Genomic DNA, 25,000 nt, shown 5'->3' with positions numbered 1-25,000 from the left:
AGCAGGATGAGGACATCTTCCCCAGTTTACACTCGGTTGTTACATGCAGCACGTGTTTTTCGTTCGAAACTTGCGCACTTCATCATAGGCGACTATGTTGTCCTTCATTTCCATTGCTCACGCACGTGGATTGGTATCGAGACAATGAAGAATGAAACAATGATGAATCATCGATTGAGCTGAATCTTTCACAGATTGTTTTTCTTATCCAAAGGCTCGATTTTAGAGGGTGCCCCGTGGAACTTTTCGACATTTTTGTATTTGGGCCACTCTAATCCCGTAACGTGGGTAGATCACCTTTGGAATGGTGCGTTACGGCGTAAGATCTACCACATCAAGTTTCAATGTTGCTATTTTCATGCCTTAAGTGGGGGCATAGATTGAAACTTGATGTGTTTTTGTGATGTTTCTGTTTTTTAATGTTTTGACTTTTACTGCGAACGATTTCTGTTTTTATTTGTTTATTTATTTTTTCCTTTTCAATCTTGTGCTTGTCAAACATTGATTGGCTGCCTCAATCCTTTGGCCCCACCAATATCTTTAGTATTGATATGCAGATGTGTATGTTATTTATATTTTTTTGTTTTTGTATACTAATATACTTTCTTTCAGGAATATCAAGGTAAGCACATTTAACAGATCTGTAAACTATCCATCCATAGGCGCCAACTTGTGACGTAGTTGGGGGGGGGGCGAAGCTCTCCAAAATTGGACAAAATTCTACTTTTTTCAGCTCAATGCGCTAGTTTTCACGTAAATATGCCTAAACTAGATGAACTGCGTCGAAGTTTTACGAATTTGGTTGATTTTGAGAGGCCTCGCCCCCCCAACTACGTCACAAGTCGGCGCATATGTATCCATCAATAATATCAACTGTGCTCTAGATTGTCGAATAGAGCTCCTCATAACAATCCCATCCTACTAACAAAAAATCCTTTTCCTTAACGTCTATGGAGATAGTTTGGGTACCCTGTATCTTCAAGAAGACGTTAAACTAACATTCCTACCCTTTCCTAGCGATTGTAAGGACGTGGCCAGGTATACAATGTGATGCTTGTTTCGACCAAGTCTAACACGTAGAAAAATGCGTTAATTCCGAACGTTATTTTAGCACACTACGTGCTAGATTTTTCAAAACATATGAAGCTGAGCATTGTATTGCCACTCACGATGTGTACAATCGCCTATGCTATGCTGTTTTTGTATTTGGGCCAGTCTAATGTCCAACCTCATGCTCTTCGTAACAACTATATGCTGCGGCTGTCTTTAAACCAGGCAAACTACACACGCAGGAAAATAACACATATTAGAACCAAATTAGAAAAGACTTTGTTTCTAAGTCGCGAGGCTTGTTGAATCAAAACAATATTTCTATGTTTTCAATATTGGAGAATGCATAATGCCAATAATGAGCAAGGTGATTTAATTTTGCCTTCACATTTTCAAGAGCAGATCTGGTCGTGAACGATAACTCGCTATCAGTAATAGCATATTATAACAGTACCCAAGTGCGATTCTCGTTCGCCTTTTTTTATTTCGCTTTCACTTTCAAACAAAAATATTTTATTTTTGAATTTAAGTCCATCAATATTTGTTCCAAAAAAATATAGTCTTTGAAATTGCAAAATAACTCAATTTCAAAGAAATGATGTGATTGATTCAAAGTTAACAAATATTTGAAACTACAATCGATGCCGCGCAGGCTTGATTGTCAATAAAGCAATGAAAAAGAATGCTTTGAAATTAATACCAAATGTATTTGTTTTAAAGCAAAATGGTATTAAGCTGTGGTTTAATGCTTTATTTTCTTTGATTCAAAGCACTTTATTTTTCAGTAGAATTTTTTTTTTCCGCGTGCAGCATGTTCGGCAGCGTCGATGGGCTGCAGCGTAATTAAATACAACAGAGTTTTTTCACTGTTTGATTTTAACGTGTCTCGTCAAATACTTCGCCGAAGATTCAGTTTGGTTTTTTCAAGGCCTACTTAGTGTTTATCCCGTATGCTGCTTTTTGTTTTTGTTTATATATTTTTAATTATAATCTGTAAGTATTGTATTTATTGACTATCCATTGTTAGTATGTAAGTTTTATATGTGACTGAAATTGTTGTATTTGAAATCTTAAAAAATTTAGGATTAAAAATAGCCTGTTGATTAGACAAATAATAAAATAAATAAAAGAATACTCACTCAATTCCAGCTGCGTTGAAAATAGGATTCAAGTCCGAAATCGGACTACCGGTCATGATGTTTCCTCCCACGGATGCCACGTTCCTGATCTGTGCCCCGGCGAACCATTGCAGCATGTCCACTATCGCTCGGTACAGTCGAGTTTCATGCTCGGCATTCGATGCGATCTCTTCGCTCAAAACACGCTCCAACTCTGTGAGCGATACGGATGCTCCCACTCTCAGTCCTCGGTCGGTCTTCTCGATAGAGTTTAGTTCTTCGATATGAGTCGGAGAAATCAATACTGGATACTCCATGTATTTGAACTTGGTTTCAATGCCAATCTCCGTGTTACCGACCACTATTTTAGCTTCAGGGTAAAGCTTTTTAAGCGCTAGCAAGTGGTCCAGTTTAACCGGTCGATACCAAGTTACATTCGAGGATCGAAAAACCAGTGATTTTTCGTCCAATGACGAGAACAACTTCAATTCAGGAGGAAATATCGGCTCTTGGGACGGATCATATGGCTTAAACTCGCTGGATTCAAAGAGTTCATTTACAAATTCCTGCTTACATGCTTCGCCGTTCGTCAATTTGTTCTTGCAGCACTTGTCACCCATGGCGCATGTTCCATTCTGAACTGTACCAAATTCTTTAGTAAAGGTCTTGTACCCTTCGATGATAGGCCTGTAGCCGGTACATCGGCACAGGTTCCCTTGCAAAGCCACGTCCAGCTGCTTCATCGATGGCACCGGAGAATTCCGCAGCAGTGCGTACATGGTCATGACCATTCCAGGCGTACAGAAACCGCACTGCGAACCATGCGCCTTCGCAATACGCTCCTGAACGGGATGCAATCGCGTGCGTGTACTCCCTATACCTTCAACAGTCGTAATCGCCATCCCATGCAAGGCACATACCGGCATGAGACAGGCATTTATAGCTAAATTGTGTACTCGACCACCGGAACGTTCAATTCTGGAGATCATAACCGTGCACGCTCCACATCCACCCTCGGCACAGCCCACCTTGGTACCGCAGAGACGAAGCCTTTCGCGTAGGTATGTCGAAAGAGTACATTGTGGATCGGGCTGACATTCGATGACCTATCTTTTCGTTTTGAATGAGTATCTACAGTAAACATCCACTCAGTTTGATGTTACTTACCTTTTTTCCATTGACGAAGAATACCAACGGTTGACCATCGTCAAAGTGAGATAGGATATCACATTTCACCGTCTCCGACATTATCTTATTATACTAGAAATAAGTCAAGCAGTTGAAACACAACAACGGCCAATAAAATGATTAAGCACTGATAAGTAGATATTCTCAAGAGTCGCGAAGCTTCACAAAAAAAAAATGAAAAAACAAACGTCGATCTAGCTTCCCAACTTGTTAATTCGACAACAGTTGTTGCAAGACTGGACTGTTTGTACGAAGCCAACAATCTTTAAAGCGTGTTTTCGGTAGGGTGATTGTATCAGTAGTAGCGTTGAGGCAATGCAAATATAGGGCTATCATATGTAATTCGAATAAAAATAACTACAGGAGACTGGGTAGACTTGATCCCTTTTTCTTAATTTAATTTGTCAGTAACTTTGAGGAAAACACAAAACTATATCCGTTTATCATAAATACAGAATCCAGATTGAACATCTATTGGAAGTTACGTTAATGTTTTCAAAACTGTGTTTTTTTGGGAATGTCTAGTGATGCGTTATACGAAAAACCCTAATTAATCCACCTAACGGTGATGGCGCCTTTCTCGTGCCTTCGAAACCCCAATTCAATAAAACTCAAGCGAAATGTTGATGTATATCGCACTTCCATACAATTAACAGAAATCCATTTCATGATACCAAAAATCATATCGTTAATCTGGCTTTTAATGTTTGAGCCTCAAACTCTTAAGAAAAAGACGCTATCTTGAATTTGAAGCCACCATTTAGGATTTAAGATTTCCATCTTGTATGTTCTAGTCACCATTTTTGGCGTCCAGGCATCTTCCCTGCGAAAAATATACTTCATTAAACAGCCGCCATCTTGAATCTGGAGCCACCATTTTGGATCTTGGACCACCATCTAAGATATTCTAGTCGCCATTTTTGGAATCCAGACATCATCCCCATACCAAATATACCAATAATGCATTGTTTCAGGCCCTAAAACTCCAATAAATATTCGCGATTTTAAATTTGGAGCCGCCATCTTGAATTTTTGATCGCCATCTTGGATATTCTGGTCGGCCTTTTTGGACTCCGGACATCATCCTCATACCAAATATACTCATATTGCATGGTTTTAAAGCCTTAAACTTCTTTAAACAGACGCCATCTTGAATTTGAAGCCACCATATTGGATTTTAGACCACCATCATGGATATTCTAGTCGCCATTTTAGGAGTCCTGACATCTTCCCCATATCAAATATTCCCATATAGCATGCTTTAAAATCTCCATTAAAAACATGTAAAGTTCTATTTACTACGTAACGGTTGAGATTTGACCATATGCGTAAAACATTTTTTTCACCAGTCTGAACCTGTTTGTATGCTAACGTTCATAAGGTTATTAAAAAATCCGAGCTTTGCTGTGTCGCATACATAGGTTCAGTTCAATTTTATATTTGGCCGCTTTTGGAGGGGCACCCGGAACTGGTTACAGCACTACCGGCTGTCCCTAATGTGGTCCTAACCTGTTTCCTTGATAACCAGTCATCAGGTTTTCAGAAAAGCCGTTATTTGTTGTATCGCATGCATAAGTTTGGTACTTTTTTATATTTGTCCACATCCGCCGGGACCCCCGGAACCGGTTCCGGACAAATACCGGTTCAGATATGGTCTGATACTGTTTTCCTGCCAACTGTTCATCAGGTTATCGAAAATGCCGCTGTTTGATGTGTCGCATGCATGGGTTTGGTTCACTTTTATATTTGGCCACTTCCGGTGGGACATCCGGAACCGGTTCCGGAACACTACCGATTCAGATATGGTCTGATATTGTTTTCCTGCTAATTGTTCATCAGGTTATCGAAAATGCCGCTGTTTGATGTGTCGCATGCATGGGTTTGGTACTCTTTTATATTTGGCCACTTCCGGTGGGACATCCGGAACCGGTTCCGGAACACTACCGGTTCAGATATGGTCTGATACTGTTTTCCTGCTAACCGTTCATCAGATTATAGAAAAAGCTGTTTGATGTGTCGCATGTATTGGTTATGTTCAATTTGATATTTGGCCACTTCCGGGGGGACACCCAGAACCGATTCCGGAACACTACCGGTTCAGATATGGTCTGAGACTATTTATCTGCTTACCGTTCATCAGATAATCGTAAATGCCATGGTTTGATGGGTCGCATGCATGGGTTTGGTGCATTTTCATGTCTGGCCCCTTCCAGGGGTACCGGTTCGGAACACCTAAATGGCCATAACTCCGGAACGGCTGGACCGATCCGAACCATTTTCAATAGGAAACAATGCGACCAGATGCCGCGTCGAATGAACCGTCGGTCATTAAAATCGGTTGAGGTTTACTGCCAAAAACTGATGTGAGTTTATTTGTACACACACATACACACACACATACATACATACACACACACAGACATCACCTCAATTCGTCGAGCTGAGTCGATTGGTATATGTGACTCGACCCTCCGGGCCTTCTATCAAAAAGTCATTTTTGGAGTGAACATATAGCCTTTCCAGTACACTTAGTGTACGAGAAAGGCAAAAAGGTGTCACTTAAAGGGAAAATGACTTCAGAGATTTTCAATTAGTTTTCTTCAAGCGTTATCATGTATTTTTGATGACTACAGTCAGCGTTGTTACGTTTGTAAAGTAGTTGTTGCGTATGTAAAATAGTTTTGAAAAAATGGAGAATTAAATTCATGAAAAATTATTCGATTGTTGCATGTATTACGTTTGTAAATTGTTGTGAACATTTCGTCAGTTTATTTTGTATGTTGTACTGTTGTTTGTAATCTGTCCCGGACTTCAATGCGCATTTGTAGCGCTCCAGCCATTCAGGCAGCGATCCAGTACAAAATACGCAAGCCGTTCCCTAACACGGACATCAAAACGACGGTCTTGTGTTGTTGCCCGAATCAGGATGCCCCCTTAGGATTAGAAACTCCTAGACCAGATTCAAGCTATAACCAACGTTGCGAATAAAAAGGCAATCCGCTTAGCTTAGCTTAGGCTGACTGCACATATCTATGGTTTCTACTCCGTGGTTGACCCGAACCAATGACAGTTGCACAATGCATCAACTGAATAATTGACTGGGAGTGGTCAACATTCTCACTGTGCACGCTTCAGATGCTCTCTTTAACGGTACATTAACGGCGCCGGCCACGTCCTTGCAGTCAGGTTGGAAGAGGGAAGGAATGTTAGTAGCAACCTTTGTTATGTGAAAGTTGGCGTTCACCGCACGTCTCCACCAAAGGCTGCAGGAAGGAGTGATTGTTAATAGGGAAGGTATCGTTGGGTCAGGATTCACTTTGATAAGTAATATGACCTTTTGAAGTTGAAGCATGTTGCGAACAAAAAGGCAATTCGTCAGAATAAATACGCCCGGTCAACCAGTGAGAGATTTTCGATGTCGATCGATATCGATGTGTTTTGAATCGATGGCGATCGCTATCGTCAGATAAAGCACTATAAAGAAAATCCAAATCTGGTTGATAGGGTGATTACATGATTGACTGATGGACCAAGAAAAATAATGAAACTTCGTCATCCTGGGATCGGAAGGTGTTCTCCATCTGGATAACAGGGTATATTTGTTTTATATGTTGTGCTATGTCCATTTGTGATGTCTCTCATTGTGCATTTGTAAGGTTCTATGTGTCGTGATATGTAAATTCTTCTTAATAATTTATTTAATTTTTGTAACGCTATATAATATGTATTATACTAAAATTAAAAAATACTCTAGCACATATATTGAACATGCTAAAATTCTAATCAATCATAAACTGTGGAATAGAATTTTATTTTTTCGTACATATAATCCTCGAGGGATCAAGTCTCCCCGTATCACTATTCTATATACTAAGTTATCTATCTATATAAATAAAAATGGAATGGTGTTTGTATGTCACGAATAGGCTCGGGAACGGGTCAACAGATCGACATGATTCTTTCACTGTTGCATCCCGCCAGGGCTCCGACGTGTTCGTACGAAAAAATAATGAGGAAAAGTGACCGGGAAGGCAAGAAAAACGGGAAAATCAGAAATTCCATTTTGAGGGGCATTTCTTCATGAAACCGGATGTCAAAGAACAGAGTAGGTAGGCAGTACGACGTTTGCCGGGACTGCTAGTACTAAATAAAACATTATTATAGAAAGACAACAGAAGCACAGGGGGATTGTCTCAACAGCGTAAACCGCTGATTAATTAGTGCCCTGATTAATTGTCACGATTAGCAAGGCCATCTTGGATTTCATGAAACATTTCAATTTCACGAAACATTTCAATAGTTAAATAATCATGGCTTACGCGATTATTTAATCTGTTTCGTGAATCCTTCAAATATAAATAAATATGTTTCACTATGTTCGATAGTGTTTTACCAAAGCTATAAGCTGACATTTTGAATCATTTTGGCAGAATTTTCACAAAGTGTTTGAGATTTCTAGTAGGTAAATAATGGTTCAAAAGATTTGTGAAGGTCCAAAAAGTGAAAATCAGCTTTTAAGAAATAATCCATTGCAAAATCTAAAGCATATGAACTACAGAGCAGTCTTTCGTTTAGATAAAAAAAAAACTATTCTAGATACCGAGAAAACACTAGGGAAACAAGTCTCGACTGGGTTCTAATGTCCTCAGTCTCTTCTACTGGTGCAACAGCCCTGGATTCGTCTGGTGCGATAATAAACGGCGTAACGGCAACCATACGCTTATAAAAAGAGATTCACTTTCTGTTTTAGCGCTTGTATTAGATACGAATAACCAATACATCCTCAATTTTGGAGATAGCTTAATCAGGCCGAGGAGAATCTTCTCTGGGAGGCAGCAAAGCAAGATTAAATATGTAATTGTACTCTTCTGTCTCTTCATAATTATGATTTTATACTTATTTTGACTACAGTTAGTTTCAACTCTATTTCAATCACTATTATATGGTAACTACCACCCATTGATGTCCTACATGTATACTTCCTTTGTTTTTTTTTGTCCTTGACTCGATCATTCGTAAACTGGTTCCCATACGATCAATGATTACAATTACAATTACGAAATTGAGCATACAATTCGATAACGCATAAACTGAGTAGGTTTCTGTTGGGGTCAAAAGCCAAATAATCAGTGATCACCCTATCAAAATAACCAGCAGGCTCTTCGCTGGTAGCTCCTGCATCGTGAGCTGAGATTCAGCCAACTTGGTTGCTTTGCAAAGGATGAAGCGATACTCAACAAACCACCCTAAACCCCACAGGCAATTTCGAACACCTTTGAGCGTCGCATGCCAACTTACAAGTCGCAAATCGCAAAATACTGCGAACTACCTAATCATCCTTGCATGTTACAAGTCAGCATAAACGTGCTTCCGTGGGCGATGCCGCGCCGTAGGCTCAAAACTGAGAGCGCGAGAATAGTCGCTCTTCTGGAGAGTGGAATTAAGATGGGAGCGACAACGCAATGCTCACTTGGATTAAGTCAAAGACGATACCTACTGATAAATATATAAAAAGTTATTTAATCATCTCTCGCGCACGATACCGGTACTGCCAAACTAAACGCGAATCAGAAAAACGCAGAATGATATCCACAAAAAAAAGTCGACACGTGAAAAGTGTAGTGTCCAATATTTCTGATAGTACCCACTAAAGCTTATTATATTGCATTTATTCAGCTGTTTTATAATAAATGTCCATGCTTGAAAACGTCGACTTCTCGAAATACACCTGAAAAAAGATAAGCATCAATTCAATATCAATTTATTGTAACATTTTAAGTGGAGTGTTCGAAGAAAATATGCATATTTTTCGCGAACCACCCTTTAACTAGCTGCGATTATCAGCTTTGTCGCGTGGAGGCCCGCCACCGCAATATAGCGAAAAAACCATCGTCAACAGATGATACGGAGCAGAATAAGGAGAGGACCCTCCAAACGTGGGAAACCAGTCTCTCGGCAGCTCTCGACCGCGGTGGATCAAGTCCCGAACTGTGTATGTGCAGCTCCCCTGTGAGGAATAACTACGAAATTAAAAACTCTTGGCAACAAGAAGATCACAAGAAGGCACGAGTGAATGTTTGAAGAGATACCTCCGGAGTCCGAAGACATCTGGGCAAGGCAGGACAAGGGAGGAAAAAAACAACTTATCTGAGAACACGTATTCTAGCCGGTGTTTGAATGAACTTAGTGAATAGGTCGCGAATAGCTCACTTGTTTTGAACTTAAGTGCACTTCGAGAGAAGATGGCCCCAACGGCTACCAGTAGTGACTGGCTGGGACTGTTCGACGATAAACAACCCTTGGTCTTCTTCGTCAACGGAAAGAAGGTAAGGCCTTGCGGAAGAATTTGCAATACACTGCACATGAACTTTATCCGATCTTATGCTGGATCAGTCCTGCGCCGATGATGACTCTCTTCCAATTTGCAAACTTCCACGTTGTGAGGCGTAAGCCATGGAAGGTTGTAGAAGTCGACCGACTTACATGTGCCTGTTGATTCGCAGGCAGACCCCTTACAAATTTTGCTGCTTGACTGGACTGGAGGCGGTGATAGAAGGAGTTGCTCTCGCGCGCGCAAGATTATCATTCTCTTATTATGACATGTGTATTTCAGCACTACTTTGGCCCTGTCGTCACGGATTTGTCTTTTGCTGCTTTGAATTGCGGAACGAACGGTACTTCAGTGCCGCTTCTTATCACTACGCGAGCAAAACAGCTCACTTGAATACACATCCATCTGTTTATTGATAGCTATTAACGACGATCGCGCTGATAGGATGGGAGGTCGCTTGTTTGTCTTCGAACCGATTATACAAATTGAAAATGAAATCTCAGCAGGTCTAAGCAAAAAGATAGTGTCCTGAAAATGAAACTGAAATCTATGTATAAAGTTGAAATAAAATGCGCATAAAAGTTCCAAATATTGAATCTTTGGGTTAGACACGATATAGGGTGATGACAAGTGTGATGGGGGCATTCACAAATGCTCAATTTCCTAATCACTGCATGACGCAATGCCGAGAAAGGATATCGGTTTTTGAGCATTTGGTACAATGCAATTGGAAATCATTGGAGACATATGTACCATGAGTCCGTGCGGCTTCCAATATAATATGACGTCAAAAGGCACGTTATCGAATACAACCTTGGGGAGCATCCATTTAGTACGTCACGCTAAAATTGGGAATTTTCAAAGCCCCTCCCCCTCTAAGCGTGACGTTATGGAAGGTCCTTTGTGTAAAAGAGTCACAGTTGACTTTTAAGATTGATGGTATGCGTTGGTTCCACATGAGGAGGCACGATGGCTAGATTAACATCATGGATGTGTTGATCAACAAAGCGTTCAGTGTCCATGAAATTTGGTCGCAGTCAAATCATTAAAGAGTTGATTGGCCAGGGCTTCCGGAAACGCAAAGTTTGCGAAGTAACAATTTAATCCTTGAGTGATTGCGATGTTGTATTTTGTACAACACGTTGAAAAAATCTCGCTTTTAGTACTCAGCATTAGCGTGGTGCTGACGTAGGTAACCAATTGCGCGACTGACGGAAGGTTACATATTCCAAAAAGATGTTGCGGTGATCGGATAAAGATTCCTCATCTGACTGATACCAATATTTCTGTACCGTAAACCGGGGTCAAATTGAACAGCGGGGTAAAATTTATCAATCTAGACTACATTGTTATTCCATTCTAGCAACTTCTATACGTTGTTTTAATCATAAAGTTGTTACCTCATTTAGATCATGGATGTGTTACAAAAATAAAAAGAAAATTAATTGTTACAAAGTATCAACATCTCACGATACACAGAACCTTACAAATATGTATGTACATTACCAAATAACACAGCACAACACAAAACATGAATATGCCCTCTTATCCAGATGGATAACACCTACCGTTCACAGAATGACGAGGTTTCACTGATTGGTTTTAGTCTATCAGTCAATTCTGGAATAGTGTTTTATTTGAAAATTCACCGTTTAGTTCATAGCATCTGTTACTGCATTCAAAGCTTGGTTTTGTCTAGGAAAATTTATCCTAATCGGGCATCCCGATCCAGGTTTTATTAAGTTTGGATGACCTGGGATATCCCGACTGACCTAATGCTGTATTTTAAACATTTAGAACACTTACTGGACATAATATAATACAAATCGTAGCTTTGTATAATGAAAAAAGTTACTGTTACACCCGTAGACTTTAGGATCTAAACTCTAGTATAGTTCGGCAGACCTATGATATCCCGACTGACCTGATACTGTCTATTGAAGTTTCAGAAGACTTGCTGGACATGATAGATTACAAATCATAGTTTTTTTTTTGTTTATAATCGTAGTTCTTGAGTTTACATCCTAAAGTCTACGGATGTGGCGGACAAGAAAATATCAGAAGCAATTCTGATATTTCCAGGATGCTTGTCAATACTGGCTGTGCATGCACTATAATATAAGAAAGTCTACGGATATAGCCTTTCTTTCATTATACAAAACTAGTGTAGAATTAGCATTTAAGTTAAAATACACATTAATAAAAACAAAAAAAAATATACAAAACTACGATTTGTAATCTGTCGTGTACAGTAAATCTCCTGAAAGTTCAAAAGAAAGTATCAGATCAATCGGGATATCCTTGGCCATCCAAACCGTAGTCCCTCATGACCAGTAAATCTTCTGAATGTTCAATGGATATCATCAGATCAACTGGGGTCATTCAAACTATTATGATGTTGAAAATCTAGCATCTTCCTTCTGCAGATCCTTCTTTCCCTTTCTTTTTCTTCATCTTTACGGCTCCTATCAACCAGAACTTGTCCTGCCTCTTCAAGCGTTATTCGAGAAATTTAACAGTTTAGAGCTTTTTTTGCCTGCCATTGCCTGAATTTTTACCTTAAAATCTTTCTTACAAGACTTTTTTAAATGAAATAAATTTCACGCAATTTTTTACACGATTTCCTTGAAATTACGCGACGTGCTGAATTATTCTCTCTTGGTCGCTATTTCTTTCCGACGGAGCTTAAATTTCTACTGGAGATCTCTCTTGTAATCCTTGGTTTTTTTAGTTTCGTTTTTTTTTTAGTTTTTGTTTTTTTTTTTCATTATGCTAATAAGTGTCTATCCCCTTGTTCCTAGTAGGGACTCTACCTTGTATTCCTCCAGATTTGGATTTCTACTGAGAAATCGGCAGGAAATAATTCAGAAGTTCCTTTAGGTGAATTAGTCTTTCAGAAATAAGTTTCTCTAGGAAAGAGTAGTCTAGGATCTTGGAAAACAATCTGGGGATTTCTCCAGCAATTCCTGAAAGGTTCCCAGAAGAAAATAAGGATTCCCAAAAAAAAAATCCTAAAGAAATCCCATCAGTTCTGAAAGTATCCTTCGAGGAACAATTGGATGATTTCTTGAAATAGTAGTTTACGCAACAAGGTGCAGAATGAAGATTATTACAGCACGAGTTGTACGCTTATCCAACGAGGCTTGCCGAGTTGGATAAGTACGACGAGTGCTGTAAAAATCGAGTTCTGCACCGAGATGCGTACAACGTTTTTTGCAATTTCATAAATTACCACTTGAGGATAGTTTTTAACAAAAATTTTACATCAAACTGCACACTGTTGTTCATAGCTATGTTTAAGAAAGTCTGATCATAGTAGGTTATACTGTGCGGTTGTCACAATTTTTCAAATATGCGTCCAGAAAGCATCAAGTAGTTGATCAAAACTGGAAACAGTGCTGTAATGGTTCATTACGCAACGCAAATCAGTGCTGTAATGAACCATTACAGCACTGCTTATTTAGTATGGGAAAGTAGGCATTTTCCTGTCAGATTTGCGTGAGGTAAAACAGCCTATTACGATGAGAAATTGCAAAAAAACTTATACAGGATTCCTAGAAGGAATTTCTCAAGGATTCCCACAAGGAACTTCTGGAGGATTTTCAGGAATAACTCCCCCGAGATTTTTATACAGAACATCAGGAGGACTGTATAGCCGAAGCGGTAAACGCACGGGTATTCAGCATGACCATGCTGAGGGTGACGGGTTCGATTCCCGGTCGGTCCAGGATCTTTTCGTAAAGGAAATTTCCTTGACTTCCTTGGGCATAGAGTATCTTCGTGCCTGCCACACGATATACACATGCAAAATGGTCATTGGCAGAGAAAGCTCTCAGTTAAAAACTGTGGAAGTGCTCATAGAACACTAAGCTGAGAAGCAGGCTTTGTCCCAGTGAGGACGTTACGCCAAGAAGAGAGAGAGAGAGAGAGATCAGGAGGACTCCCTGAAGAAACTTCTGGAGGATTTTGGGGAAGAATTTTTTGAAAGATTATTAGACTAAACTTCTGGGAGATTCCCAGTAAACACAGTAAGAAATCGGGGAGAATTACTACTATTATATTATCTTTATTTACGAGATTTTCAGCTCAAGGCTGATTCATCTAGCAGTCATGGGGAAATTACAGAGATGAAAGATTGAATTCTCTTGGAAAATCTCTGGGAAGTATTCCCAATAAAAGTTCTAGTAAGTGTGGGTGTTTCTACTACGCGTAAATACCAAAACAAAGTCATGTAGGAATCCTTTAAAGAAATTTTTGGATGGAGGACATTCCCGAGAAAAATATTATAAGAAACTCTTTAAAAACAAAGAAAGATCTTCTGATGAAATTCTAGAAAAACTGTTGAACGAATCCCTGAAAGAAATTTTGAAGGAACTTCAGAAAAAACATCTAGCGAAATACCAGAGAAATTTTCTGGAAGGATTTCAGATAGTAATCTTGAAAGAATTCACGTAGGAAATTCTAAAGAAATGGAGAAACTCCTATACATATTTCAAAAGTAAAATCCTGATGAATCTCCAGAGCAATTTCAACAGGATGTCTAGGTTAAATCCTAGAATGATTTCTTAGCCTACCTTGTGCATTAGGGCCATTCTAGACCCAAACCGTACACTACGTCAGCAAGCTGTTCCCAACATAACGCATAAGGAAGGTTAATAAATTCCAATTCTTGGTAAAATATTTGAAGGGATCCCCAAAGAAACTTCAGGAGAAATTTAAAAAGAGACATCTAGGTTGATCCGAGAAGAAATTTCTGAGGAAATCATAAGGGGCAGAACCTCTTTTCTCTAAACATTCTTATCGAGTTCCAAAAGATAAACAAACGGCATGGTACAAGGTAACCTAGAATAATTATGGAGAAACTTCTTGGGGAATCCAATATTCTGGAGAAGTTACAAGTGATTGCTTAGAAAAATTCGTGGAGATTTCCTAAAAGTATCCTAGACAAAATATTTATAGGAATCTGTGAAGATGATACTCGTGGATAAATGCCTTCCGGAAGGAAGTGAACATGTCCTTTTTGTTAGGATATCTAAATAACGTTCCTGGAGATTAATCATTCCTGGAAGTATGACATATTTAAAAACGTCAATCCGGGTACTGGAACTGCAATATGTGTCATTCTTGCGTTCAACGAAAATAGATTTCCAAAATGTGGTCACAAATGTGATGAAAACCTCTTGTCGGCGTCACAGTCAAATAAATGTTATTTGAACTGTACAACCAAGATGTGCTAAAAGACATTAAAAAACGATTAAATTTCATAGTAAACTGCATATTTTTAATTTTGGTAAATAATAATAATAATAATAATAATAATAGTAAAACTTTCAATTCATATTAAAATGTTGCAAAATATTTTGTGAAAGAAAATTATTCCGTATTTATCACTATTCCGTTTTTGTCAACTGAAAATCGCGGACCGTGTTGATAAAAACGGAACATATCTGTACTTATTCGGTGTAGCAGGCTAGCATTGCAAGTGTAGATATAAAGTTGTGGCCATGAAAGATTGGATGACCTAAATAATGACAAACCTATCATGAAGTGACCCTTGAGAGTAAAGAGGATCATGGATCCTATATGGTTAAGTAACGTTACTACTTAAAACGATATCACCTCATGTTACAGTAAGGATGGCCCATAATATCCCAAAAATATATAACAATGCTTATTGTTCCTCGATCTACTTTGACAAATAAAGTGGATTATGTAACACTACTTAACGAAGTGGCAAAAGCTATTACCACAAGCTACATGGAGTTATGGTCTCCGGAGCTACGGTCTCCGGAGTAGTGTGGCTGATTTGTAATTCAAAACTATCTTGGAATAACTCATGGAATGCCAGGGGAATTATAGATTACAGTTGGATGTGTAATGTTAAAGTTCATTGTGCGAATAACTACTGTTACTGTCAAGAGCTAAACTTGAAGATAGTTTGGACGACCCTCAATGTCCTAAAGGTTCATAATTATATATAGTAGAACTCAGGTGGGTCCAATCACCGCGATTGATTATGCAACGTTACTCAGATATGGCTGCTGTTACGAGTGTAAACCTGAAGTTCTGAACTTCAACATAGTTTGGCTGACCTGGAATAATCCTATAGTGTCTCTTAGGGACATTTGAGATTTCAAGAGCTTCACGGATCCCAGCAGATTATGCAAAGCAATTATTTATGGCTAAAATACATGAAATTATTCTTGTAGATTTGAAGGTCTCTATTATAGAACAGTTTGGACGACATTGATTGTCCCAAACGTTTATAATAAACAAGTAGACTTCAGATTGTTCCAGTAACCGCGGTTGATTATGCAACGTTACTCAGTATAACAGATATGGCTTTTGTTACGAGTGTAGATCTGAAGTTCTGAACTACAAGGTGCCAACGACGAGGATACACAGAATACCCTGTGTAAATCGCATAGCCCCGAACCATATTGGTAAAACTTTAAACTAATCAATGGCATCTTCATGATCCCGCCTTTATTCAGCCTCAAAGCAATTAAAATTGATGATCAATTTCAATTTCAAACACTCCCGTCCTGACAATGTAAGGAATCGGTCACTGCAACTCAAATTTTGCATAATGAACCAATGCTGAAATTAAACCATTATAACAAAAAGGGTTGTTGATGATTAACCTGGGCTTGTTAGGGGAATATCTGTAAGTTAAGTACTGTTCCTTTGAATTCCACTAAGAATTTGCATTCTTTGACAGATACGTATTTCGACCTCAACTGCAAGGTCGTCTTCAGTGTCTTGTACTTGACTTGAGTCGAGTCAAGTACAAGACACTGAAGACGACCTTACAGTTGAGGTCGAAATACGTATCTGTCAAAGGATGCAAATTCTTAGTAGAATTCAAAGGAACAGTACTTAAAAAGGGTTGTTTAAATTCTAAATTATAACCCTAATTTGCATTAAAAATCATGCAATCATGCAATCACATGGTTCTTCAAAGTCCTTCACATCGCAACTAACGACCTCTTCGTGTCTTCTAGGTTGTCGAACCTAATCCGGACCCGGTATGTACCCTGTTGGTATATCTACGCGATAAACTCCGGCTGTGTGGAACCAAGCTGGGCTGTGCCGAGGGAGGATGCGGTGCCTGTACGGTAATGGTGTCCCGAATCGATCGCACCACCAATCGGATTCACAATCTGGCTGCCAACGCGTGCCTTACCCCGGTGTGCGCCGTCCATGGAATGGCTGTAACCACCGTCGAAGGAATTGGAAGCACCCGCACTCGGCTCCATCCGGTACAGGAACGCCTAGCAAAAGCGCACGGATCGCAGTGTGGATTCTGTACTCCGGGAATCGTCATGTCCATGTACGCTTTGCTGAGGAGTTCGCCCGTACCGTCGATGAAGGAACTGGAAGTGGCCTTCCAGGGAAACCTCTGCCGATGCACCGGGTACAGGCCGATCATCGAAGGTTACAAGACTTTTACACAGGAGTTCGGATCTACCCAGAATGGGGTCTGTGCCTTGGGTGACAAGTGTTGCAAGAATAATTCCAACGGAGGCTGCGGTGTAGAAGTCGATGACAAGCTGTTCGATGCCAGTGAATTTGCGCCTTTTGATCCATCCCAAGAACCAATTTTCCCTCCTGAACTAAAACTGTCCAATTCGTTGGATGCCAATTCACTGGTTTTTCAATCAGGCACCACCAGTTGGTACCGACCTTCCAAGCTGGAACATTTGCTGCTCATCAAGAAGCGTTATCCCACAGCGAAGATCATAGTCGGAAACACAGAAGTGGGCGTTGAAATGAAGTTCAAGAACATGGAATATCCGGTACTGGCTTATCCGACCCAGATCAAAGAGCTTAGTGGAGTGGAGAAGCTGGAGCGAGGATTGAAGGTCGGCTCGTCGGTAACTTTGGTGGAGATGGAACGGGTGTTGAGGGAAGAAATTGATTCCCTGCCGGAATGTGAAACCAGACTGTACAGAGCAATCGTAGATATGCTACATTGGTTTGCTGGAAAGCAAATCCGAAACATGGCTTCCGTGGGGGGAAATATCATGACCGGTAGCCCTATTTCGGATTTGAATCCAATTTTTACAGCAGCTGGCATTCAGTAAGTTTGCTTGTAATTGGAGAATGATAAAACATCTAATTGCTTGTTTCAATTTTACAGATTGGAAGTGGCCAGCATCGATGGAGGAGTTCGGAAGGTCAACATGGGGGATGGGTTCTTCACTGGATATCGCAGAAACATCATTCGTCCTGAGGAGATACTTGTTTCGATTTTCATTCCAAAAACGAATTTGGATCAGCATTTTGTAGCCTACAAACAAGCTAAACGTCGTGATGACGATATAGCTATCGTGAATGGTGCGTTCAATGTAACCTTCAAACCGGGAACTGACATCGTAGAACAGGCCCATCTATCATTTGGTGGAATGGCTCCTACTACCGTACTGGCCAAGAAAACAGGAGAAGCGCTGGTTGGCAAGAAATGGAACCATAAGCTGGTCGAATTGGCAAATGACATGATGGTTGAGGAACTTCCTCTGAGTCCCAGTGCTCCAGGAGGAATGATCCTCTACCGAAGATCCCTAACACTAAGTTTGTTCTTTAAGGCATACTTGTCTATCAGCGATGTGCTCTCACGAACGGTTGCCAACCATGAACCCGTGGAAGATCGAGAACGAAGTGGTGCCGAAACATTCCACACTTTGATTCCCAAAAGTGCCCAGCTTTTCGAAAAGGTCTCCACTGATCAACCCACTACAGATCCGATCCGTAGACCAAAGGTTCACGCTTCTGCATTCAAGCAAGTTACCGGTGAAGCAATTTACTGCGACGATATACCCAAGTTCAGTAATGAGCTCTACCTCACTCTGGTGACCAGCACTAAAGCACACGCGAAGATCCTTTCGATTGATCCTGCAGAGGCTTTGGCGATGGAAGGAGTTCATCGATTCTTTACTGCAGCGGATCTTACCGATGAGCAAAATGCCTGTGGACCTGTGTTCCATGACGAGTTTGTATTCTGGAAAGATCTTGTTACCAGTCAGGGTCAGATCATCGGAGCTATCGTAGCAGATAATCAGACCATTTCTCAGAAGGCAGCTCGCAAGGTAAAGATAACCTATGAGGAGCTCAGTCCGATTATTGTGACGCTGGAAGACGCTATCAAAAAGGAGTCATTCTATCCGGGTTATCCGAAGAGTATCGTTCAAGGAGATATCGAGATTGGCTTCCAACAAGCCAAGTATATCGTCGAAGGAGATTGCAGGATGGGCGGACAAGAGCATTTCTACTTGGAGACGCAGGCATGTCTTGTTGTTCCGAAGGATTCGGATGAGATTGAGGTGTTCACCTCTTCGCAGCATCCGAGCGAGATTCAGTTGCATGTAGCTCATGCTTTGGGAATCCCTTCGTGCAAGGTGGTATCCCGTGTTAAGAGATTGGGTGGCGGTTTTGGAGGAAAGGAATCCCGTGCAGCTTTGGTAGCCATTCCGGTGGCTCTGGCAGCTTACAAACTTCGACGTCCGGTGCGATGTATGTTGGATCGCGATGAGGATATGCAGATCACGGGAACTCGGCATCCGTTTCACTTCACCTACAAGGCGGGCGTCGATGAAAATGGAAAGGTCGTGGCAGCTGACTTCAAGGCATATAATAACGCCGGTTATTCAATGGATTTATCGTTCTCGGTAAGGGTTATGTTAACGATAGGTATCGTTAAGGATATCTTGACTAATGACACATTTACATTCTAGATTCTCGAAAGAGCAATGTTCCACATCCAGAATGCCTATAAGATCCCGAATTTGCGAGTTCAAGGATGGGTTTGTAAGACCAATCTTCCATCAAACACAGCATTCCGAGGTTTTGGAGGACCTCAAGGAATGCTGGCTGGGGAAACGATGATGAGACATGTTGCACGGGTACTCAAGCGAGACTACGTTGAGTTGGCCGAACTGAACATGTATCAGGAAGGCGATAAGACACACTACAATGAACTGATTGAAAACTGCAATGTTCGAAGGTAGGCTGTTTGAAATCCTATTATAGCTTAAATAACAAACATAAATTTCAGATGCTGGCAAGAGATGATCGCGTCATCCGATTTCAAGGATCGACGATCAAAGGTTGAAGAGTTTAATGCACAGCATCGTTGGCGTAAGCGCGGTATCAGTGTAGTGCCTACGATGTTTGGAATCGCCTTTACGGCAGTACACCTGAATCAATCGGGAGCATTGATCCATATCTATCAAGATGGTGCTATTTTGTTGTCTCATGGCGGAACTGAGATGGGTCAAGGATTGCACACCAAAATGATTCAAGTGGCGGCTACTACGTTGAAGGTACCATTTGAGACTATTCATATTTCTGAGACATCTACAGATAAGGTGCCCAATACTCCTGCTACGGCCGCTAGTGCTGGATCCGATCTGAACGGAATGGCTGTCATGAACGCCTGTAAGATCATCAACGAGCGACTAGAACCATACAAGAAGCAATACCCAGACAAAGACTGGAAATTCTGGGTTAGCAAGGCTTATTTTGATCGAGTATCCCTGTCGGCTACCGGATTCTATGCGACTCCGAATATTGGCTATGACTTCGCCACCAATTCCGGTAACCCTTTCAACTACTTCACATTTGGTGCCGCGTGTTCTGAAGTGGAAATTGACTGCCTCACTGGTGATCATCAAGTGATTCGAACGGATATTGCAATGGATCTTGGATCCAGCATCAACCCAGCGATCGATATTGGACAAATCGAGGGAGGTTTCATGCAGGGATATGGACTATTTACACTAGAAGAGATGGTGTATTCGCCAACCGGAACGACCTATTCCCGAGGCCCTGGAGTGTATAAAATTCCTGGATTTGCTGATATTCCTGGAGAGTTTAACGTTTCGCTACTAACGGGGGCTCCCAACCCAAGAGCTGTATATTCATCGAAGGCCGTAGGAGAACCTCCGCTATTCCTGGCTTCATCGACGTTCTTTGCCATCCGAAACGCCATCAGCGCAGCCCGTGCAGAGGAGAACTTGAATGATGAGTTCAATCTGGTTTCACCCGCAACCTCGTCCCGAATCCGAATGGCGTGTCAGGATAAGTTTACAAAAAAGGTAATTTTAGGTTTGTTGAATTTGAAGAGAACTTTCTTTGAAACATTTCGTATTTTTCAGTTTGTTGAAGCAACGACTGGCTCCTTTGTACCATGGAACATTATGCCCTGATATTACTACTACCACTACTGCTTCTGCTTATTAGAATACTTTGCTTAATGAGATTATTTGTATATTATGAATGATTACATTTTAATACAGATTTTACGTATCATGAATCTTTCAAGTCGACAACATGCTTCGATATCCTTGGCCCACTTCCACAACAGAAGATCTTCAAAAATCCCGTTCGCTTCTTGGCTTTCTCTTGTCCTTTGGTAGACAAATCTTGAGCTGATTGACAAACAACTCGTAAATATTATGTATTCAACGTAAAACAAGCTACTCACCGGAACTACAATAGGTTTCAATCGCCGGAAGGTTCAAACTTTTCCGCGAAGTCCGGGTGCTTCGACTTTTCTTGTCCGAGGTTATCTCAATGTCCGTCAGCATATCCGAACCGGTCTCCACCGAAGACATACTGGAAAGTGATGACCAATCGCTCTTCTGTTTGGCCGACGACCATCGAGAGGCCTTGGATTTTTGTCGTCTTACAACCGTTTCACTACGTGCTCGTGAAGGCAGGGAAGTGATCGATTGTTTAGGTATAAGCTTCGGGGAAACTTTTTTCGATACGTTTCGTTCTAGAGGTTTTCTCAGTTGGGATCTGAGCATTTTGTATGTGTTAGAATCGAAACGCTTGGATTTGCGAAGCTTTTTGGCCAGAAGTTCCAATTCATGATCCTTTTCGATGTTTTTCAAGAGAAGGTTACAAACTGATCTGTAAAGGGACAATTCTCTGTATCTTTCAGCTTCAAGGCCTTATTAAAGTTTACTGGGTAAGATGTGTAAGAAGTAAGGCTGAATAGATATTACTGACTACTAAAATGCTGATTGAATAACTTCAGCAATGTATATTTTAAATTATAATTCGAGTAGTTGTCCACACGCGTATTGCAGTGCACAATGGTAAAAAATAGATACAAAACGCGAATAAATTTAATATCTCTGCTCGGAGTGAATGGATTTGAATGAGTTTTTGACACAAACTGCAAAAATCTCTACAGTTTCAGATAAGGAGGTCGTCATTCGCCGCACGATGCTGGAAATTAGTGTATCGGGCCCGTTTTACCCCACTCTCTCTATTTTTCACCATTTGAGGAGAATCCTGGAGTGCAAAATAAATTATTTATTAAATTCGTGTTTGTGTAAAAACTTCCGTAGTATCGAATGGAGCTGATTTGGCTCACCGCACGGCCTTAAAAATTGAAATATCTTCAAATAACCCCGATATCCCCTATTTCTTTGAAATTTCACATGCTACTTCGCCCGGAGTGGAACGCATTTCATAAGAGCAGGACCAACTCTATGTCAAATTACCGATATTATGGAAGTTTTTACACAAATACGAGTAAAATAAGTCATTTATTTTGCACGCCAGTCGGAAATAGATGAGGATTTTCTTAAAATGGTTTGTAAGAGAGAGAGAGAGAGCGGGGTAAAACGAGCTCAATACACTTATTTCCAGCATCGTGCGGTGAATGGCACCCTCCTTGTCTGAAACTATAGAGATTTTTATAGTTTGTGTCAAAAATTCATTCGAATCCATCCACTCCGAGCAGAGATATTGAATTCATTCGCGTTTTATGCCTATTTTTTCCCACTGTGCAGTGTAAGAAACGATCCAGGTCCATAATATATAAGTTGATTCAGACTATTAAGAAAGTTTGAAAAATAAATTAAAAATGTTCGCAATGTGTTGAAGATACACAGTATAGAATTGCTGGTGACTAAAAACCACTAAGAATTGATCTTACTTGAGCTCGTTCAACTCGCTGGTGATCGCGTTAACCGTATCCAGCTGAATGCGATCCTTTTCCCTAGTTTCCAGCAACAATTTGACATTTTGCGCGCGCAGTTCCTCCATCTTGCGATCGAAGTCAACGCCCTTGCTGATCAATGCCATGATCGATTGCGCATGTGAACTGGCCTGATCTTGAATCTTCCGATCGTTTTCCTTGATGCGATCGATTTCGTACTTGAGCGTCTCGAAGTAGCTCTTGGTGGTCAACTTGAGTAGAAACTTGATGGTTTTCGAGTCATTCCCGCTGAAAATGCTACGCTGGGATCGAATCGGACGCACTACGGAGGATTTTGTTTTCACGGGGATCGCGCTGGGCTTTTTGGGGATATCTTCGGAAACAGTAGGCTGAACGACAACAGGCGAATCGACCTCCTTTTCTTCCAGGTGCTGATCTTCTTCCGAGCCTAAGGTGTTGAGATATTATATTACAGGAACATCAACAGCTTGAAATTCTACCACTTACCTGAAAGCTTGACAGCATCCCCGTTGAAGATATCTACCAAATTGGAACCTTCGTACACCGGTTCCTGCTTTAACCCTTCAACGGCACCGGCGCTAACACATTTCACCTTTCCCTGGTGATCGTCATCAACGTTGTTGGAGCGCAGCCCATCCCCTCCGTTTTCGGCCGTTCGGCGGCTCGTCGCGATGAACGTATTGTTGCGGGACACTTTGTTCGGCGATTTGGTGTATCGGCTCTTGACCGGAGCCGGCCGATAGGGAGACGAAAGTTTTCCCAAGGGAGTTTGCCGTCCGTTGACCGTGGTAGGAATCATGGGAGTAACGGAAGCCATTTTGAACGGGATCGGGAGAGGTTATGTTGTTTATCGATTCTTTATTTGACTGACACAATAAATCATGGCTTACTAGAATGTCATCGGAATGAAAACTGAGCTTTATCGTATAAATTTTATATTTTAAGTAAGTTGTTGAATAACTTTTTGTTTGATTTTGTATGACGCTATTCACCACTTGAGTTAACTATTGCAACATTTTTTGTGTATAAAGGTAAAAAGGTGGGGCAAAATAAATTCTTTTCAAATAAAAAATGCTTGCTTTCTTTCAACTGAAACCATTATTACACTAAATTTCGATGTGTCGTCATTTTGCATTTATGTGAGTTTGGCAATCGAATATAATCAAGAATTTTGAGAAAAAGTTTGATTTTTTCGTTTAAAACTTTGTAACAATTGAAGTTAAATCGAAAAGCTGTATAAATCCTCAACATAGCGCCCTCTCTCTCTCTCATAAATACACACACACCGCTTCATTTACGATATAGGAAACATTTCACTACACTTATTTAGATGTGTAATCTAGACTGCAACACTAAATATGCACAGTAGTTACGCCGTTGGTTTACTGTTCTTATACTGTTTGCCGCTCTTCCGGGTTGAAATCGAGTCTTGCGAGCCGGAACTGAAACCGCCTGTTGCCGTCGTCGCATTTGGTTTGGAAGAAGTTTGTGTGGTTGGTTGTGTTGGAAGAGTGTTGAAAAGTTGTATGAACGATAAAAGAAGAGAAAACAATTTACCGAAAAAAGAGGAACTGTAGTCATTTTCAATGAAAATGAACAATTAAAAAAATCTAAAAACTAACAAGGTAATTGATGAAAGCATTATGTAAAGCGCATCCAAAAGAAAAAAAATGAAAGCATGATTATGAAAAAGATTAAGTTCGTGTGAGTTGAAAACATACATACGGACAAAAAGCAAATCGGATGTACCCTCAAGTCGGTAGTTCAGTCTTCCATTGATTTCCAGAAATTTCTCAAATCTTTGAATTGTTTTATTGCTTGCAATAGAAATTCCACGATCAAAGATGGTTTTCAATATTATGAACATTAAAAGTATTCCTCGATTTCTACTGTAGACCTATTTATATCTGGAAACCCTAGCAATACAAGCAACTATTTAAACTCGGCCTAATTTCCAATTAATTTACCTAGCAGGGAAGTTGTCAAACTTAGATGAATCAACTTATAACATATTTGCTTAACGTACAAATACATGTTTTTTTCCGTGTTGGGGACATAATGTCACTGCGACCATTAATTTGATCTATTGTGGCGTCGTCATCCTCTTCATTTTTTTGTTGCCGTACCCTCTAAGCAGAATACCCTCTTTGAATGAGTGTAATCAGTTTCGTACCATAGGGCGGAATTAAAAGGTACGAAACTGATTACACTCATTAAAAAAAAAATCCAAGACTAGTTTTGAGCTATACATTTTGGACTTCAAAACGTTCAATGCTGCTTTGCTCTCCGAACATATACAAATATTAGCATTTCTTTAGCGCCTTTTGAGACATATGT

The 25,000-nt window shown here is 40.4% G+C and overlaps 4 protein-coding genes across 5 annotated transcripts in view; 1 reads left to right on the top strand and 3 right to left on the bottom strand.

Annotated features, from left to right (window-relative positions):
• Window positions 1–2,166: 2,166 nt before the first annotated feature.
• Window positions 2,167–3,600, bottom strand: LOC134288829 (xanthine dehydrogenase-like). The gene is made up of 2 exons (XM_062854716.1): window positions 3,336–3,600; window positions 2,167–3,274 (listed from the first exon to the last, which is right to left on the bottom strand). The coding sequence occupies exons 1-2, from the start codon at window positions 3,414–3,416 to the stop codon at window positions 2,186–2,188; spliced, it is 1,170 nt and encodes a 389-aa protein (XP_062710700.1). The 5' UTR covers window positions 3,417–3,600; the 3' UTR covers window positions 2,167–2,185.
• A 5,676-nt stretch (window positions 3,601–9,276) lies between these two features.
• Window positions 9,277–20,990, top strand: LOC109398275 (xanthine dehydrogenase). Its single transcript, XM_019670595.3, has 6 exons — window positions 9,277–9,682; window positions 16,692–17,770; window positions 17,831–19,355; window positions 19,422–19,690; window positions 19,742–20,783; window positions 20,844–20,990. Exons 1-6 carry the CDS (start codon window positions 9,599–9,601, stop codon window positions 20,892–20,894), a joined length of 4,050 nt encoding a protein of 1,349 aa, XP_019526140.3. The 5' UTR covers window positions 9,277–9,598; the 3' UTR covers window positions 20,895–20,990.
• On the bottom strand, window positions 20,984–23,494 carry LOC109398277 (uncharacterized). The gene is made up of 4 exons (XM_062849138.1): window positions 23,150–23,494; window positions 22,640–23,090; window positions 21,173–21,603; window positions 20,984–21,116 (listed from the first exon to the last, which is right to left on the bottom strand). The coding sequence occupies exons 1-4, from the start codon at window positions 23,478–23,480 to the stop codon at window positions 20,995–20,997; spliced, it is 1,335 nt and encodes a 444-aa protein (XP_062705122.1). The 5' UTR covers window positions 23,481–23,494; the 3' UTR covers window positions 20,984–20,994.
• Window positions 23,495–23,581: 87 nt separating this feature from the next.
• Window positions 23,582–25,000, bottom strand: part of LOC109429791 (transport and Golgi organization protein 1) — a 33,995-nt gene continuing 32,576 nt past the window's right edge. Inside the window, exons 9-10 of one of the 2 annotated variants that reach the window (XM_062849137.1) lie at window positions 24,389–24,480; window positions 23,582–24,115 (exon numbers count right to left, since the gene is read on the bottom strand). In XM_062849137.1, coding sequence (XP_062705121.1) covers window positions 24,428–24,480 — 53 coding nt within the window. In that variant the 3' untranslated portion in view covers window positions 23,582–24,115; window positions 24,389–24,427. The remainder of the gene's footprint in view (window positions 24,116–24,388; window positions 24,481–25,000) is intronic. The other variant, XM_029864306.2, reaches the window with a different exon arrangement.

This window comes from Aedes albopictus, chromosome 2 (genome assembly GCF_035046485.1).
Source record: "Aedes albopictus strain Foshan chromosome 2, AalbF5, whole genome shotgun sequence".
NCBI classification, from domain to species: Eukaryota; Metazoa; Arthropoda; class Insecta; order Diptera; family Culicidae; genus Aedes; species Aedes albopictus.
This window is presented reverse-complemented; position numbering and strand designations above follow the sequence as displayed.